We start from the raw sequence: 18,518 nt of genomic DNA on the forward strand, positions 1-18,518 counted from the left end.
CATAGTAAACATTTAGGCCCAGTTTCCCGTTAAGGGCTTAAAATAAACCAGGACTAGGCTAATTCTACTTAAATTAATCCACACAAAACAACTGACTTTCTGAGATGTTGCTTAAGTTTAGATTAACTAGTTCTAGACTACAGAGTCTCAGATTAAGGTAATCAAGGACAAGTGAGATCATCTTTTGGAAACCCGATTATATTAATGGCATGCACATGTTGCTAAGGAGAGGTTGCTATAAAAACCTGGTATGGAATACTTGTAATTCAATAGTCTTAAGGAGTGTGTGGAACAGGAGTCACTACACTTAACCAAAAAATGGATAAAGGCCGAAGAAAACGCTCAAAAAACTTCAGTGAATTTGAGAAGACCCTTTTAAAACAAATTGTATCCTGTAATTGAAAACAAACAGCATGATTCAGGAACAGAAAACAAGAAGAAGGCATGGATTTCCATATTGAATGAATTCAACTTAAATGAAAAAGTAACCAAACGGACACTCCAACAAGTTCAGGTAAGATTTATTGTTGCCCCATTCTTACAAATCAGTCAATTATAAATGTTTTCATTAATGAAATGTAAAAAGAAAACAATATTATATAGAACTCCTACTTCAGAGTATATATTATCTTGTAAAGGTCCTGTGGAAAAACATAAAAATAAACCTGAAAAAAACAACTGCTGCTATGTGTGAAGAGCGTTTCAAGACAGGTGGGGGACTCCCAGTTCCACCAGACACAGGGGAGTTGGGGGACTTGTTGGCTGGGATTATTGAAAGTCAGCAACCCCTGGAAGGTATTCCAGATGATGACCATTTGGACAGTTCAGGTGAGGAATCTTTCAAAGACTCATTTGATAGGACACGTCTCATTTACAGTAACATGTTCCCATCCAACATAATTAAATGCAAGTCATGTCTTGTAACAAAAATTATGTAATGACCTTTATTGTTGATGTCAAATGTAATGCTAAATTTTTTTTCCGTACAAAGATGACCTGATCTTGACACAGGACTTGGGGGGCGCAGGGAACAGTCAAGATGCTCAAATGAATCCAGCAGCAGCCAGCACCAACATGCAGCAGCATCCAGTCTCCTGCAGTAGCATTAGTCAGCATCCAGCAGTCTCTAATCCAGGCAGCAGGTCAAGAGGGAAAAGGATGACCATTCATGAGAAACTTGCCATACAGTAGAGTTCCATGAACGTAAATTATAATATTTAAAAGAAGAACATGAAGTCAAAATTAAAATTCTTCATTTTGAGTTGTCAATGAAAGAGAGAGACATGAAGCAGCAGCAGTGTCAATTGTCTTTGGAACAAAGTCTCAGTTAAATAAATAATTTCCTGAATTTGTTTTAACTGTCTATGCCAATCATTTATGTATCACTCAAGGCTCATTTATGAGAAGTGCTGCAAAGCAAAAGCATCTCTGTAAGCAAGTCCATTTTTGGCTAGCTCAGCGATAGGGACATGTTGGTCATCATCATCTTCAATCCAATCCAATCCAATCCAATCCACCTTTATTTATAAAGCACCTTAAAAACAACACTGTTGACCAAAGTGCTGAACACAGTCTATAAATAAACAACAATAATATATAACAGAGGCGCAACAAAAAATAATAAAAACATTAACTATAAAGATAAATACAACAGTATTACAAAACTGAAAGTCAACCCTCAAACTGAGTTAAAAGCCAAAGAAAATAAATGAGTTTTAAGACGGGATTTAAAAACAGAAAGAGACTCAGTCAGTCTGATGTGCAAAGGCAGCTCATTCCAGAGTCTCGGAGCTGCCACGGCAAATGCACGGTCACCTCTGGATTTACGTTTGGTCTTGGGGACGACCAGCAGTGCCTGGTCAGCCGACCGGAGTGAACGAGAGGGGATGTAGGGCACGAGCAGATCAGACAAGTACTGGGGGGCCAGGCCATGCAGACATTTAAAAACAAATACAATAATTTTAAAATCAGTGCGAAAGTGCACAGGGAGCCAGTGGAGGGATTGGAGGATGGGTGAAATATGGTCAAATTTTCGAGTTCCAGTTAAAAGACGAGCAGCTGCATTTTGGACTAGTTGTAATCGTGCCATAAATTATTTGCTAAGACCAGTGTAAAGTGCATTGCAATAATCTAAACAATATCAGGGTCTAGGCAGCCACACTGTTTAAGAAAATTATGAAGCACTGCTGTTGCAATAATAACAATGCAGCACCTCCTAGGTTCAAACCGCAGTGTACTGTATTTCGGAGACACTGGAAACGATTCTTCCATACACCAAACATGCGCTCTATTAGCCCTCTGGTGAGCATGTGAGCTTGGTTATAGCGCTGTTGCTCTGGTCTGACTGGATGGAGTTAGGGGTGAACAAGAAGTTTGTCTGTGCATACCCACTGTCACCAAGTAGAATTCCAGAGTGTTGTCTTGTTTCAAACTGACCGTACAAAGAGGAGTTGTGGAAAATCCTTGAGTCATGAGTTGAACCTTTCCAACGTGCAACAATATTTGAGAACTGCATAGTGGGAGTGCACACTCCTTGTACATTTATTGAAAACCAGTTTTTACGATTTCTGAATTCCTCAGCATCTGCTGTAGAGGGACACTTGATGGGAACGTGGCAGCCATCGATACAACCAATGACTCCAGGGAAGTTCCCATATTCATAGAAATCTACCTTGTAGGTGGCCTGTTCAGCAGCATTTGGGAATTTGATGAAATCCTTTTTCAGTTCACATATAGCACTGCAGACTTTGTGTACTATTTTGCACACTGTTGATTCACCTATACTACACAAATCCCCAGTTTCACGATGGAAGGTTCCACATGCTAAAAACCTTAAGGTAATTCATATTTGTAAGGAAGGAGAAATAGGGGTGCCCCTGACTAAGTCACCTGAAAGCTTGGGCTGCAGCAAACCAATTATTTCTGTTGCATTTTCCTTTGACATACGGAAACGGTCAAGAAAATGTAAATCATCAAAATCATTTAGTGGGTTGCTCCTGTCTTTCAGCAACCTTCTTTCTGGTCTTGGTGGTGGTCTATGATTGTCGTTGAAATAGTCGAGGTAATCCATTTTCTGCTACTGTGGACGTGAGCCTTGAGGCAAGAAGTTTTTAATCTGAGGTTAAACCTGCTTCTGACCAGGTTTAATTTAAGACTTCATTTGGATCTGAATTAGGTCTAATCCTACTTCTAGAAATCCGATTGTTTAAGTCTAGACTAGTGCAAGTCTGAGACTATTGTAATCCATGTGTGAGAAAGCTACTTCAATAAATCTAGGTTTAAAATGACATTTAGTCTACGACTAGGCTTAAAGGATAATTCCGGTATTTAACACCTTGAGTCTATATTGTAGTTTGTTTTGGATGAACAAGAGTGGTGGACAACATTTTTTTGACAATGGTTCCTCTCTCGAGTTTTTGACTATAAAAGAATTGGCCATGGACCCATTTAACATGGGAGTCAATGTGCATGTCCGAAAATGTCATTAAAACAACCTTTAACATTATTTTTCAAAACTGTGCAACTCACCGAGTGGTTAGTGGTGTTCGTTGATGTTCCAGAAACAAAAAGTGTTGCGAAATACAGTTTCTGTCGTGTTTTATTCGTCATTTTGTAAAATCCCATTGTTGAAAAAATAGTTCCCTTTCAAAAGCTACAATCGATTCTGCGCTGCTTAGCGCATTGGGAACGTCTTTAATCGTGACCTGCTGTGAATATAGTGTGTAAACACGTCGATGGAATCGACCGGAAGTAATATAGCCTCGGTCGGTGACGTCATCGGCGCGCACCCGCGACGCGAGGCTATAATTAGATGAGCCGCAGGTGCATCGTCAGGTCTTTTGTCTTCAGAGAGACCTTTCTGTGTTTGGTGTGCAAGCATTTATCTCCTCTCTATCTACTACAGATCTTTGTTAGGAGTTATTTAGTTTATCACTGACAGTGTGCAGATTTTCTCTTTCTCATCTCTCTACGATCTAAAAAGGAGTTTAGAAAAAGTGAAAGAGAAATGTGTCAACAGAGTAAGCGCTGTGTCCCTCCATGTTCTCGTCCTATTCAGAACTGGATACACACACTTACTGCTTTGTTTGTTTGGAAAAGAGCATGCTGCCCTTGCGTTTGAGCATGGTGAATTCGAGCACAGTGGAATGTTCACAGTTAAAGTGCTTCGCGTTCGCTTTGCTTATTTCAAAGGGGTGGCACCTACAATGCGATTGTGGGGCTCGCGTGTCGATCTGGCTGAGAAGCGAGAGACGGGTGCGTCCTTTTCGCTTGCTCTCTCTCCAGATCGCGACGTCCTTTTGTCTGACTACCGAAGCGTGCCTCGGCGCTTCTTCGGCTCGGGCAGAGGACATGTTAATCTCGTGAGTTTGCCGCCTACGAGCGTTCCTCCCGTGATAATAAAAGGAGAACTGCTCGGGGCGATCGTTCGTGCAGTGGCCAGACTACACTGATCACAACAAAAAGACACTCAAAGATTATAAATAAAGATGTAAAATATAATATATATTTATACATGATGTGTCTTTGTGCCCTCGACGTCGACCAATTTGACTATCGCGGGTGCAAAGGCACGCGATTATATGATGCTGTCTCAGATTGGAGAGACGCGCGCGAGCTTTCTCTCCCCTGGGATCGTATTATCACATGCATTTTCAGCGGGTCAGGCTGGTACTGCGCTGTACACTACAGACATACCAGGCTGATCTTATGAAGGATTTAAATACAGCCTATCATCCAGACCGTGTCTGATTGATATTTGGCTGTATTTATTGCTGATGAATTGAATGATGATGAGAAATCAGATATTCAATGCAATATATAATGCTTGTAATAATTTATTGTCTGGCTGTTCTTTGGCCACATTTAATTCTGAGGGATTAAATATTGAAAAAGCCATCTAAATATATATATATATATATATATTATGTTGGACTTTGAGAGCACTGACTCCGAGCACTTCTCTCGTTATGATAAAGCGTGTGAGAGGTTACTCGAGTTGGTGACTCGTGCAGTGGCCAGATTACAGCTAGACTGTCCTCCTTGAGGATCTCCATGACGTTAACTCGTGCGTGGGGAAAACCTTATTCTTTGTGCCCTTGATGTCAATTTATTAGACTATCATGGGGGCATGTGCATACGATGATGCGCCAGTCCGAAGAGACGCTCGCTGGCTATCTCTTCTCTGTGGCTCATCGTCATTTAAGGAGTCAGCACTACCCACCATGCCGTGTATAAGGACATCCACGCTGGTGGGGGTCAGACTGGTGCTGCTCTGCACACTATGGCAGTGTTGCAGGCGTACCAGGCTGATCTGATTAAAAAAAGAGGGCTCAAAAGCAGAGTGTGGCGAGTTGCGTTCCCCCTCGTAAGGACTGGGGACCGGTTCGTCGCGCTCAGAAACCTCATAATATACCAGAGACAGAAATCCTGAGTTTTTTGTCCCAGGTCTGTGGGGGTGTGCCCCTTCGGAACAGGGCATGTAAAATACATCAATCAGCCCCTACCTGACACCCTCACGGAACCACTGTTACATCCCTGCCACCTTTGGTGATTCAGGGGGTAGCAGTTTCCAGCGAAATGTTGAAGGTTCTGTTGTTTCCTGTTATCGCCCAGGACACAGAACAGTTAACATTCCCCCAATTCGAAGTATTAAATTTGGTACCCTTTAAAGAGACTTTGGCAGCGTGAAAGCTACTGCCGGGTATCTCTTTTTGTGTCCTAAAGACAGTAAAAAGGAATATGTTGCCCTCCTCGTTTTAACGGTGTGTTCCCACTACCATAAAATAGGAGTAGGCACATCTGCTGTCACAAGAAAGAAATGGGGGACTGCGTCCGTTTTTATATCTTTGAGGCTTGAACCGTTCCGTCAGAACGCTCAAGTTCAAGATGCTAACTATCAAGTAGATTGTGTTGCAAATTCAACATCATGATTGGATCTTCACGATCGATCTTAAAGACGCATATTTTCACATAGAAATATTGCCACAACACAGGAAGTTCCCGAGGTTTGCTTTTGGGGGCGAAGCCTACTAATATCGGGTTCTTCCATTCGACCTAGCCATGTTACATAGCCAATTGACTGATACTGGCACAGTCTCAGGAGCTTGCGCTTTCGACATCAATATCGATCCACGCTTCTCTCTATGGGGTTGAGTTGCAACGCTAAGAAGAGCGTTTACTCTCCAACGTGCTTGGGGTTTAAATGGGACTCTGTCACCATCGGGGGCACAACTGTCCCCCGCGTGTCAAGACCATTTTTAAACACCCTAAAGCAACATCTGGCTAGGGCAGGATAGGTCTCATGGCAGCTGCGTCCACAGGGATCCCTCTGGGCCTTTTGCACATGAGACCACTTCAGTTGTGGCTCAAATTCACCAAGGGCAAATAGAGGCAAGAGCACGCGTTGGGTGCTTTGTGTCCTTTCTAAAAATCCATGTTTATGGTAAGTCACGCGCTGAACGCTTCGTGTACTTTCTAAAATCCATGTTTATGGTAAGGGTTACGCGCTGTAGCTTCGTTCCCTTTCTACGTGGTTCAGACCCCGGTTCCTCACCTTGGGTCCCACTCTTGGTGCGTCTTCTCGTCGCATAATGCTAACGACAGACGCCTGCCTGTCGGGCTGGGTAGCGGTCTTAAGTGATCGTCCAGCCCAAGGGTTTGGGGAGGCATCATCTTGACTAGCAAATCAATTGCCTCAAGTTGATGGAATATGTATTTCTGGCCCTGAAATACTTTCTCCCTCAGTTGAGACGCTGCCATGTCCTAGGCTGTCATTTCCTAGTGCTAGAGCGGCAGCCTCTTACTTAAATCACCAGGGAGGTCTACGCTCACGCAATCTGTACAGAATAGTGAGGCAGATTTTCTCTGGGCCCAGGAAAAGTTCCTGTCACTCAGGGCAGTGTACATTTCCAGGGCATCTGAATGTGGGAGCAAAATTACTGTCCGGACAGAGATTACCAATGGGGGAATAGAAATTCCACCCAGATGTAGTAAAACAGATCTGGACCAGATTCTATGAAGCGGAGGTGGACCTCTTCGCCACCCAGCGGACAGCGCAATGTCTCCTCTTCTCTCTGAGTCACCCAGCCCCCTGGGTCTGGATGCGATTGCGCACACATGGCCCAAAATGCGCCTGTATGCGTTTCCTCCAGTGGCTCTGCTCCCAGGAGTTCTAGCCAGAGTTCGCCAGCAAGGGTCTTGCCTCTTACTGATAGCACTGCGTTGGCCGAACAGAGTATGGTTCTCTGAGATATTTCTCTCCTCAACGGCTCGCCATGGCGATTCCGGAGAGGAGGGACCTTCTCAGGCGGAGGGTACGATATTCCATCCCAGGCCCAACCTGTGGAATCTTCATGTTTGGCCCCTGATGGGTACCAACTGAGGGACACTGGGCTTTCGCCTGCCGTTATTGAGACCATTCTAAGTGTTAGGACTCCCTCCACTAGAAAGAGTTATGCCAACAAATGGGGTGTCTTTGAAAGGTGGTGTGTTGTACATAATGCAGATCCGGTCAACTGCCAGATTGCTTCAGTTCTGGATTTTCTGCAGGGAAAATTATCAACAGGTACATGCCCCGCCACTCTCAAGGTTTATGTGGTCGCTCTTTGGCTTGCCACGCCTTGGTTGACGGGGTGCTTACTCGGGAGACATCCTCTGCTCGCTCGCTTCAATATTGGGGCCAGATGACTGAGGCCTCCCGTAAGAACCAAAGATCCCTTTGTGGGACTTAGCAATAGTCCTAGAGGGTCTGGTTGAGACCCCCTTTTGAACCTCTAGAGTCAGCGTCTGATAAACTTCTGACCATAAAGATGTTTTTTCTTATGGCTATAACCTCTCTAAAAAGAATCGGGCACATGCAGGCTCTGTCAATATCGCCATCCTGCTTAGACTTTGCCCCAGGAATTGTGAAAGTGATTTTGCATCCTCATCCTGATTACCTGCCTAAGGTACCATTCTCGGCTGTACATCCGGTCACTCTAGAGGCCTTCTGCCCTCCACCGTTCATAACGCCGGAGCAGGAGAGATCTCACAGACTGTGTCCAGTCCGTGCTCTTCAGACCTACGTCCACCGCACTAGCCAGTGACGTAAGTCAGAGCAACTATTCGTTTGTTATGGGGGCAGCAACAGGGGTGCTGCCGCCACCACTAAACAGACCATGTCACATTGGGTCAGGGATGCTATTGCTCTTGCCTATGAGGCGCGCGGCCAAGCTTCGCCAACGGGTCTAAGGGCTCACTCCACCAGAGGGGTCGCCTCCTCTGCTGCCTTGGCAAGAGGTGCCCCCTTGCAGTTTGTTTGTGATGCGGCAGGCTGGTCCTCTCCGCACACATTCATAAGATTTTATAGTTTGGATGTTCATACCACTCCGGGCTCTCACGTCCTTGAGCCGACATCGCAAGCTAATGTCTAGGGCTTTCCTGCGTTTCTTGTGAGCACACCTACACAACCGTAGCGAGTCCAGACACCTTCAAGCACGGCGGCGTGGGTATTCTCGTTCCCAATGCGCTAAGCAGCGCAGCATCGATTGTAGCTTTTGAAAGGGAACGTTCCGGGTTACTTGACTGTAACCCTGTTCCCTGAAAAAGCGGAACGAGATGCTGCGCTACTTTGCCGTGCTGATGATGTCCCAGGACTGCTCTTCAGACAAAATATCCTGACGATGCACCTGCGGCTCATCTAATTATAGCCTCGCGTCGCGGGTGCGCGCCGATGACGTCACCGACCGAGGCTATATTACTTCCGGTCGATTCCATCGACGTGTTTACACACTATATTCACAGCAGGTCACGATTAAAGACGTTCCCAATGCGCTAAGCAGCGCAGCATCTCGTTCCGCTTTTTCAGGGAACAGGGTTACAGTCAAGTAACCCGGAACGTTCCACTATAGCAAAATAAACGGATTGGAATCATATATTGCGACGATATATTGTTTATAATCATCAACGAACACCACTAACCACTCGGTGAGTTTAACAGTTTTGTAAACGAACATCATTGGCTGTTTTAATGACATTTTCGGACATGCACATTGACTCCAATGTTAAATGGGTCCATGGCCAATTCTTTTATAGTCAAAAACTCGAGAGAGGAACCATTGTCAAAAAAAATTTGTCCACCACTCTTGTTCATCCAAAACAAACTACAATATAGACTCAAGGTCTTAAATACCGGAATTATCCTTTAATCCCCGTACAGGAAACCGGCCCATAGCCTACCTAAACGCTTGAAGATACGCATAGTAAAAAAACATGCTGAACGCTTGAAGAAATCAGACCAATCATAAAGGCTATCACAATCATGTTTTTATTTTATCTGTCAGTAGCCTACGTCTCGTCTCTTTATACCGGACTATCATAAAAAATATTTTTTCCTGTTTCTCTGACTGAAAAAATATGTAGCCTACTGGGAGTCGAGTGAGTTCTAAAGCTCCTCAGGTCGTATTTTTGGTGGCATATATTTGTAGAAATTATCATTATTTCTAAATGTGATTAATATGTCCGGTAACTACCAAATAAATAGAAACAGACGCGACTGAAGAAGTAGCTAAGTGTCCTCTTTCTTTTGTAAAATACACCTAAACGGTAATTTATTTCTGTGTGACTAATGTGCAATTTTGACATAAGTTATTTCATTATGATCAATGTATCACTTTTTATTGTAAACCTGTGGTAAAAACATCGATGCTTGGGTTTAAATATTCAAGTAAACAACAGAAATGCCAGCAAACGGTCTCTTTTATCATGTTTGTTTTGCGATGCACGCTGTTTCCAGTTATTTATCTCTGATAAGTTTTCTGATAAAACTTCCATTTGTTGGTGAAATGATGGGTTAGTGTGACGTTGTTCCAGAGAGGCGTGTTACGGGCGTGTTTTAGTGAAGCACTGTGGAACTTCTGGCCCAACAGTGGAAACGCAGGCCCGGTGCTACTGGCCCGAGGCTATTAGCCTGTTTAAAGCCCTGGCTCGCACTGGCCCGACAGTGGAAACGCGGCTAATGTTATCTGGGTCTCTGTATTTTAAAAAAAATAAAAATAAAAATACGTTTAATCTTTTGATGAGATACCTAATTTTAAACTGATGATTATTTTTTCTAGATGCCATTTAAAAATGGATCTTTCATTCTACATTAGTTTTTTCCCCTCCATGTTGCCTTTTATCTAGAGGGTGTTTTCCACTCCATTATTATTATTCGACAGGAGTGATTCTCCAGCTGTTTTACTGTGGCAGACATCAGCAGAACCTGCTGAAGTGCGCATTTGTTCAGGTATGCGTACAGTTGAACAGGCTGTTGTAAAACAAGCAGTGCCAAATTTGGTATAGATGCATTTAAACTATTATCTATAGTCTCTCCCACAAAACTAACCAGCTCCAGCAGGTGTCACTGGTCACAACACAGAAAACCATAATGCCATGTACATACAATGATTTATTAGCTTCTTATCTTTTGTTCCTTTTTAGTCCTTTATAGCTTTATGTGTGTGAAAGCTAATACCAACATCATTATCGTGTTGGATAGTTTTATTTCACTGAGAGGTAATATTTCACAGTTCTGAATGGCACCACTAAAATATGTGGCAATTTATTGTTCATACAGTGTAATTCTAGATCCATTAAAACATGGAAAATGTTACAGACATAATTAAAAAGTAATTTAAAGCAGTTGTTTCCCCTGATGTTTCATTAAGTTCTTAGTCTCTTGTTGTTGTTTTTGCTGTGAGGTATTGTGTTGACGTGCTTGTGGCTGCTGTCATTTGGAGCATGAACCAGGCCATTTTCATCACTGGGTTCCTTGGGACGAAAAGGCAAAGAACAGAAGATCTTGGTTGTTTGATTCCCTTTTGATTCTACGTTAAGTAGTTTATTACATAACCTGCAAGTTTACCTTTCTCTTACTGTGTCCATTCTCAGAGATTACTGCTTCATGCATGTGAAGGTCCAAAGCCCTTTCTAAGTCTAAAACAAAAGAATAAAGCACAAATTACCATGAAGCGTGTGAACCAAAATTAATTAATCCAGGTTTTGTGTTACTAAAATTACCTGTCAGAATTTGGTCAATCTTCTCCACGACAAGTTTAGCATCTTCTCTTGTGAAGCACATAGGAGGCTTGAACTTCAGAACGTTGCGGTGTGGGCCATCAGCACTGAGCAGAATCCGCTGCTCTTTTAGTCTTAAAAAACAAACATATATATACAGTATAAGTCCATTCATATTTAACCCCTTTCTGTGCAGTTCTATATTTATATTATTTAATTATATTTAAAAGGTAGGGTAGGCAATGTTTTTCATGAATAGTAATTGTTATAATGGTTAAAAATCTCTTCACATCATGATAGCAAGCAATAATAGAAGTGGTCTAAATATTAAAACGTACATATCATCTGTGGAAGTCTCGTGACCAAAAAATTTTTATTCTAATCATTGCATTCGGTCCGAATGCAATTATACGATGCCCTACCTGCCTGTCGACCTTTTGTATTTCCATACGCAAACATCACACACGTCATCAGCGTGTTCCATAAGGCTATAGATTGTAGAGGTGTAGACAGACAGTCACTGAGCACCACAAACAGCAGCCATCTTTTACAGATTCTCCTGAACCAAAACCACGAGCTTATGCTGCCTTCATGCCATGTCCTAACTACCGTAATGAAGAGATGGCGACCCGTGACATTCGACTCAGAACTGTTCATGGACTCGAAATTATGTGTTTCTATGGCAACACTACCAACGCCGAAATGAATGCAGTAGTCAGGAGGTACAAGTCAGAGCTCTTTAAGTTTTTTACGTTCATTATTATTAAGTTTTGTTGTTTGAGACAAGGTCATTTTATGCTGTCTCTCATGACGCTTTACTGACTTTGCTCTGGCTGTGTGTGATCATGTGTATTGAAGGAGGCCTGGCTTTGAAGTGAGAGTGGGATCTTATGCTTTCAAAGCTAGCTTGCTATTGGTAGCCTCTCTGAAATTGTCAACCCTACCTTTAATGTGCCAAGGGCTAGGCTATGCATGATATGCTCATAAACCTATTCAACTTTCAAAAATTCCTCTTTTTAATTCATGACTCATTCTCACCTGTAAATAACATCCTGAGCTTCAGCTGTGGCAGGTGTTCTCTTATCCCGGTTTCTTACCAGCTCCAACCCAACAAACAGGCCACAGCCCCTAAAAAAACAAATTGTTTGATCTGCAACTTTAAATTTCCTGGCAATGTGTGTTCCAGACATACTTCCGTCAGCACTATTACAAGTGTACCACCTTCACAAACAACCCCAGGGAAATGATTTACACAAGACTTGCAACATATAGAGGCCATGTAACTTCAATAATCTTATGCAAACATAGTCAAGGTTCCACTGTGTCACATTATTACTCACATATACCTTTTTTTCACACTGCAGAGTTTGTTGGTATTAAAGAAATGATGGCATTATGGATCTATTCACGTCCAACAATTACTGATTTTATAATTTGTAGAAGTTAGGAGGGAGTTAACCAACCTCACGTCACCCACTAAGGGGTGTCTTTTCTTCAGATCATCCAAAAGCAGAGTCAGGTAACCTCCGACAAGCAGGGCATTGCCTTGGAGATCTTCCTTCTCAATTACATCTAGGACCGCCAATCCAATAGCACATGATACTGGGTTACCGCCAAACTAGAGGACACCAAGACGAACATTGTTCAGCCTTTTGCTCTTTGTGTTTCATTAGAATTTTTGCTCTAGGCCCTATATCTGTTTCTCACACGTCTGCTCATTTATAAAATATTGCATAGAAATCAACGTTCAAATCATTTACTTGAGAATGTAAGCGGCAAGAATTGCTTAGTTTTATTTTCAAATGTTGTTTCAGTCTTAATCTGTATAATTTCATGCCTGCCATTGTCAAAATATGTTTTCTTTTTGTCCTCACTGTGTTGAAGTACTCCATTCCAGATGACATGAAGCTTTCGGCAACCTCTCTAGTGGTAATCACACATGACATTGGATGACCATTTCCAATAGGTTTGCCCATTGTAACAATATCTGGTACAAAATCTTCTCCCTGTAGCTGGAAGGCCCAAAAGTGGGTGCCCACCCTGCCAAAGCCCACCTGGACCTCATCAGCAATGAAAATGCCTCCTGCATTTCTCACATGCCTGTGGTAAAGCAAGAGTTGTGGTACACACACATTGGAATGTATATGCATGCATATTTATATTCAGAAACACGTATTTCATACATGCATTATATTACAGAATGCACACTTGGATGCAAAGCGATTCATAAATGGGCACAGCTTGAAACTATCATTTTATTAGCCCCAAATTATACAGACTATATACTGTAATATTTTTGGTAATTAAAAATAAAACCCTGTACCAGTCAAAATTTTAATTAACGTCAAATTTAGGTATTAAAAACTAAAATTAAACAAGCAAATTTAAAATTAATATGTGCTGAATTTACAGACACAATTGGGAGAACCTTTAAGTAAGCTTAGAAAAGAGGAATGCAAATAGTACTATATTAGCCTATACCCTATAGATTAAATGTGTCACTTATTGGGTGAAGCAGAAGAGCTGCAATCATGTAACTAAAATGCTTCATTCAGAGCCAGTTAAGCACTTTATAGTACATACTGTGCCACTTTCTGGAAGTAGCCCACCGGAGGAATGACCTGCCCTCCGCAACTCTGCAGTGACTCAGCGATAAAAGCGGCAATCTACACAGGAAAAGATCACATGAGTCCCTTTTACCTAAGTGGAAATCCGTCCAAGGTCCTACCGATGGAAGCAAACTTTTTAAAAGCTGCTCAAGATGACTATAACAGCCACTGCCATGATCAGAGCTGAAGAAAGCACAGAAAATAAACCAAAAAAAAAAAACTCAGGAGGAAAACGGGCACATACGAGGACTTCATGCAATTTTGACACAGTTGCCATGATGTTTGGCCAATTCATTCACCGATCCTCACAGATTCACGTCAGTTCTCACTTCAGAAATGGGACTGTGTAATGACCCCTTATTTTCCTGCAACAGAAGGTTAAGGGGCTTTTTGAAGATGCACATGCATTTCTGCAAATCATTGAGCCTTTAGGCATCGAGGAGGAAAGAATAATTCCCGTCTTTGCTCAACCTGGAGAGAAGGAAAACAACAACAGGTGGAGAGCAGAGGGAATGTGGGGAGGGAAAGGAAAGGATAAGGAGGAAATCAGTCATTGATGGAGAATTTAAAAGATCACAGGAAATCACTGACTGGAAAGATCATGTCAATGAATTTAAGGCAAGACACTAAAAGCAAAAACATTTTTATACATATACTGGTCAATGTTGAGATTTTGGGCTATTTGGCTTTTCATTTCAGACTAGTGGAAAGGAAACATTCAAAATACACATGCAAGTATTACACTGTAATACTGACACCTTAAAATAAAGTGTAACTGTATTGAATTTATTGCTTTTATTGCAATTGTTTACAGTATATATCTTTAAATATATAAATATGTTGGTGTGTGGTGGGCGTTCTGCCGCAATATGGCTGCCGTCGCATCATCCAGGTGGATGCTGCACATTGGTGGTGTTTGAGGAGATCCCCCTTCCATGTAAAGCGCTTTGAGTACCCAGAAAAGCGCTATATAGATGTAACAAATTATTTAAAGGCCGTTCCTCAAAATGAGTTGTTTCTCATGCACTGAGCCCAAAATCTCTACTTCAGAACAATTTACGTACCAAACTTTACAGTTTTATTCTTATCTATATTCTTAAGATTTTTACAGAGGAGTTTGCTCATATATTATTTGCCTGGTTTATACAAAATTTTATTCCCAAGAACATGGTGATTTTTTTTGATAGTATTTTTCTGATTTATGGAGTGATAAAAAGAAATATCCAAAACTATTGACTCTAATATATCAACCAAATGAAACAATTTTGAGCCAGGCTTTATCCAATGTTCAGATTCCTGTTCTGGAAATGTGTTGCATATGTGTTGCAACATTTCGGAAGACAAATAAAAAAAAAAGTTTGCAATACTTAATGTAATCAGTTAACTGGGGAGGTATGGTGATATATAAGCATGGGTCTTGCCTTAAGACAGAGAGATGTCAATTGACTATATCCGTAAAGTAATCCACACAATTATCACGGCAAATTATAAATTGTAATTTTAAAAAGTAAGGTATACAGTAATGGAATAAAGTTTAAAGGTCCAGTCAGTGAATAATGCTGATTTATGTGGATGTTAAATAACTTTGATGGATATTAACTCACCTTATGTCCCTTTTCATGGGCCTGTTCGATTACGTCTTTGACATTTTCAGCATAGGCAGTGGCAGGGTCTGGGTGGTCCTCACGGTATTTGCCTCTATAAATGTCTGGACTGAGAGCCTAAGGAATTATCAATAGTAATGAATAGTAAGTCAAAGTTTACAGTGCAGAAATAAATCTCTTCACTTGCAATTTTAAATACAACTTTTTATGTAATATATTTATTTATTATTATTAGCCTACATGCCTGATAGCATGTAGTGAGTAAAAGTGATCCAAAAAAAACCCACCTGAACCAATCACCACGCGTGATATCTCTGCGCCCAAGTAGCAGTGCTTCGCCTGTGCTTCACCCCAATATAGTTCCAAGTCAATATCTGTCTATGAAAATCGTCTAGTCTTAATCTGCATTGCTATTTGTACTTGTTGTGAATACGCAGGCCACAAGAAGTAATTTTATTTTTATTTTATTTTTTTATCACTCTTACTCACGACATGCTATCCGGCAACAAAGGATTCCATTCATTATGCTAAGCTAAGCTAGCGGCGGCGCTGCCAGACTAAGACAATGCATGCACTGTGACAAAAATGCGTTTGCCCACCTATCTAAATGAGATGGTGAATAACCCCTATTTAAAAAACGGTGGCGTGTTCCTTTAATTTGGTAACATTTATACATTTAATTGTAAAAAAACAGTTTAGATTCAGTTTACATGACATGAAACACAAAAGTAAGAATCCCCACACCAGGTAAATTAAAAGTAAAAGTGAGAAACATATTTTTACAGAAAATACCATGTGAAGTAACAACTAAAAACAAACGTTTCAGCCCCTCTTGGACTATCTTCAATGCTTAAATATTTATAACATAAATTGACTGCATTTATTTATTGTTCTAGGCATTAATTGCAGGCAGTAAATAATTACCACAATTGGTAGAATGCTGGTTACAGTGCTATGCATAAGTTTAGACACCCATGCAAAAGTTGCCTAAAAAGAGGAATAAAAAATCATCTTTTGGAAATTTATCTTAATGCTTAATTTAAAAAATGAGGAAAAATCCAACCTTTAAGGACACCAATTTCCTTTCTGAATTAATAATGTATCGCAAATAAATACATGTTCTTCCTTAAAATACAGGGTGCATAAGTCAGGACACCCCTATGTTAAATTCCCATAGAGGCAGGCAGATTTTAATTTTTAAAGGCTAGTTATTTCATACTATGCATCCTGATGAAGTTTCCTTTGCCTTTGGAATTAAAATAGCCCCACATCATCACATACCCTTCACCATACCTAGAGATTGGCATGGTTTTATTTCAGTTAGACTAATAGCTAGTTTGATTTGCATTGAGAGATGATCTTATGGAATGTGTTCCCCATGGCAATCTCTAGGTATGTCCAAAAGGTCGTTCCGTTTTAACTTACTTTCACACTGTAGTACACTTTGTTCATTGTTATAATATCTGTAGGATACATTAACAATGACACAAACAGATAGAACATGGACAGGGTGATTTTTTCCTTGAAATGTCTAGCAACTGGAGATTTAAAATCACCCCTACAGAGAACTACAATGTTCATTAATATGAGTATTAAGTTGTCTTTTCATTTTGCCAATGTACTGTAAACCATATGGACGAAACAACATTTGTGGATCTACAGGTTATGAAGCAAGTTATTCTATATTGTGTGTTTTTTTATAGCAAAACTGACAACTGTTGGACTACAAATTTATAAAAATGTTAAATCTAGGTTCCAATACAATAGTATATTGTCACAGGTCGAGGTGGGCCAAGCCAGACTGCACCCACCCCTGGACCAGGATCACCCTGAGGAGCGCGTCAAAGGAGGAGGCAGGAGACAGAAATAAAAGAATGACAACTTTATTTAATGTCTAAAAACAATTTGAAAATCCTATCTAAAATCCTCTTCCTTCCTCTTCCCAAGGATCCAAGGCAACGCCGTGGCAAGTTTATGGACAGGTAGGTATCGCAGGTGAGTAGGTAGGACAGGGCTCACTTCCTTCTGGCGCTGGTGCCAGACTCACAGTGGTGAGTGACGAACAAGGTGGGTATCCCAGGTGAGTAGACGGTCGGAGCTCACTTCCTTCTGGCGCTGGTGCCAGACTCACAGTGGTGAGTAACGAACAGGTGGGTATCCCAGGTGAGTAGACGGTCGGAGTTCACTTCCTTCTGGCGCTGGCGCCAGACTCACAGTGGTGAGTAACGAACAGGTGGGTATCCCAGGTGAGTAGACGGTCGGGGCTCACTTCCTTCTGGCGCTGGTGCCAGACTCACAGTGGTGAGTAACGAACAGGTGGATTGCAGAGCTACAACAGACTCAAGTCACAAGCTGAGCGGGGCTTTCGCTGGGGCAGACAGCATAACACTTCAAGCAGAGGTAAACCATTCTCACGTGTGTTGCAGGGACAGAGTCACGAGCTGAGCGGGCCTTCACTGGAACAGACGGAATCACCACTTCAAATAGAGGTGAACAGCTCTCACATGGGTGGCAGGAGACAGGGTCACAAGCTGAGCAGGGCTTTCAATGGGTGGCAGGAGACAGCGTCACAAGCGGAGCAGGGCTTTCACTGGAACAGACAGAATCAACAATGGGTGGCAGGAGACAGCGTCACAAGCGGAGCAGGGCTTTCACTGGGACAGACAGCATAAAACTTCAAGCAGAGGTGAACAGTTCTCACGTGTGCTGCCGGGGACAGAGTCACAAGCTGAGCGGGGCTCTCACTGGAACAGACAGCGTAAAACTTCAAGCAGAGAGAAACAGTTCTTATGTGTAGTGTGCACACGGGGGGCCTTTCCTTCTGACATCCAACAGGTGACTACAATCGATCTTACTAGGCTCTTATGATGAACGGTAGACCAGCATGACACATGGGGAGTGCACGGCGATAAAAGATAAATCTTCCACACACACACGACAGTCCAACTCCAAACATGCAACGTGATGGGAAACGTCAATTCCAGCACTGCAAATCTACTCTTCAAAGTGCAAAATAAGGCCAACACTCACCCAGAGGTCTCGATCTGAAGAGCCGATGATAGTCAGAGTTGGGACAGATGTGGTGAATAATTTCCTCACCACTACAAGTGGTGGGCTTCACTTCGCTGTTTTCAATGGTCAAGGGGGAGGCTAGAGATCGACAAATAATCAGTATATTTCACTCAGTGCGATGTATACAACGTGGTCCGAGCACTCCAAACCAGTATCCAATTTAGTGTAGAAAACATGCGTTTATGAGATTCAATTTGTC

At 41.9% G+C, this 18,518-nt stretch overlaps 1 protein-coding gene and 1 pseudogene across 3 annotated transcripts in view; both read right to left on the reverse strand.

Moving 5' to 3' along the window:
* Positions 1-505: 505 nt before the first annotated feature.
* etnppl (ethanolamine-phosphate phospho-lyase) overlaps positions 506-18,518 on the reverse strand; it is a 39,247-nt gene continuing 21,234 nt past the window's right edge. The window contains exons 6-13 of one of the 2 annotated variants that reach the window (XM_079599783.1): positions 15,248-15,364; positions 13,618-13,700; positions 12,909-13,134; positions 12,498-12,652; positions 12,073-12,162; positions 11,038-11,168; positions 10,883-10,953; positions 506-1,126 (exon numbers count right to left, since the gene is read on the reverse strand). In XM_079599783.1, the coding sequence (XP_079455909.1) occupies positions 1,106-1,126; positions 10,883-10,953; positions 11,038-11,168; positions 12,073-12,162; positions 12,498-12,652; positions 12,909-13,134; positions 13,618-13,700; positions 15,248-15,364 (894 nt within the window). In that variant the 3' untranslated portion in view covers positions 506-1,105. Of the gene's footprint in view, positions 1,127-9,291; positions 10,789-10,882; positions 10,954-11,037; positions 11,169-12,072; positions 12,163-12,497; positions 12,653-12,908; positions 13,135-13,617; positions 13,701-15,247; positions 15,365-18,518 lie in introns of those variants that run through there. The other variant, XM_079599782.1, reaches the window with a different exon arrangement.
* LOC306991705 (putative nuclease HARBI1) lies at positions 1,133-8,752 on the reverse strand (annotated as a pseudogene). The gene has a single exon. The product of its transcript is annotated as a putative nuclease HARBI1 (transcript).

This window comes from Phoxinus phoxinus, assembly GCF_949152265.1.
Source record: "Phoxinus phoxinus genome assembly, chromosome: 2".
Taxonomy (NCBI): Eukaryota; Metazoa; Chordata; class Actinopteri; order Cypriniformes; family Leuciscidae; genus Phoxinus; species Phoxinus phoxinus.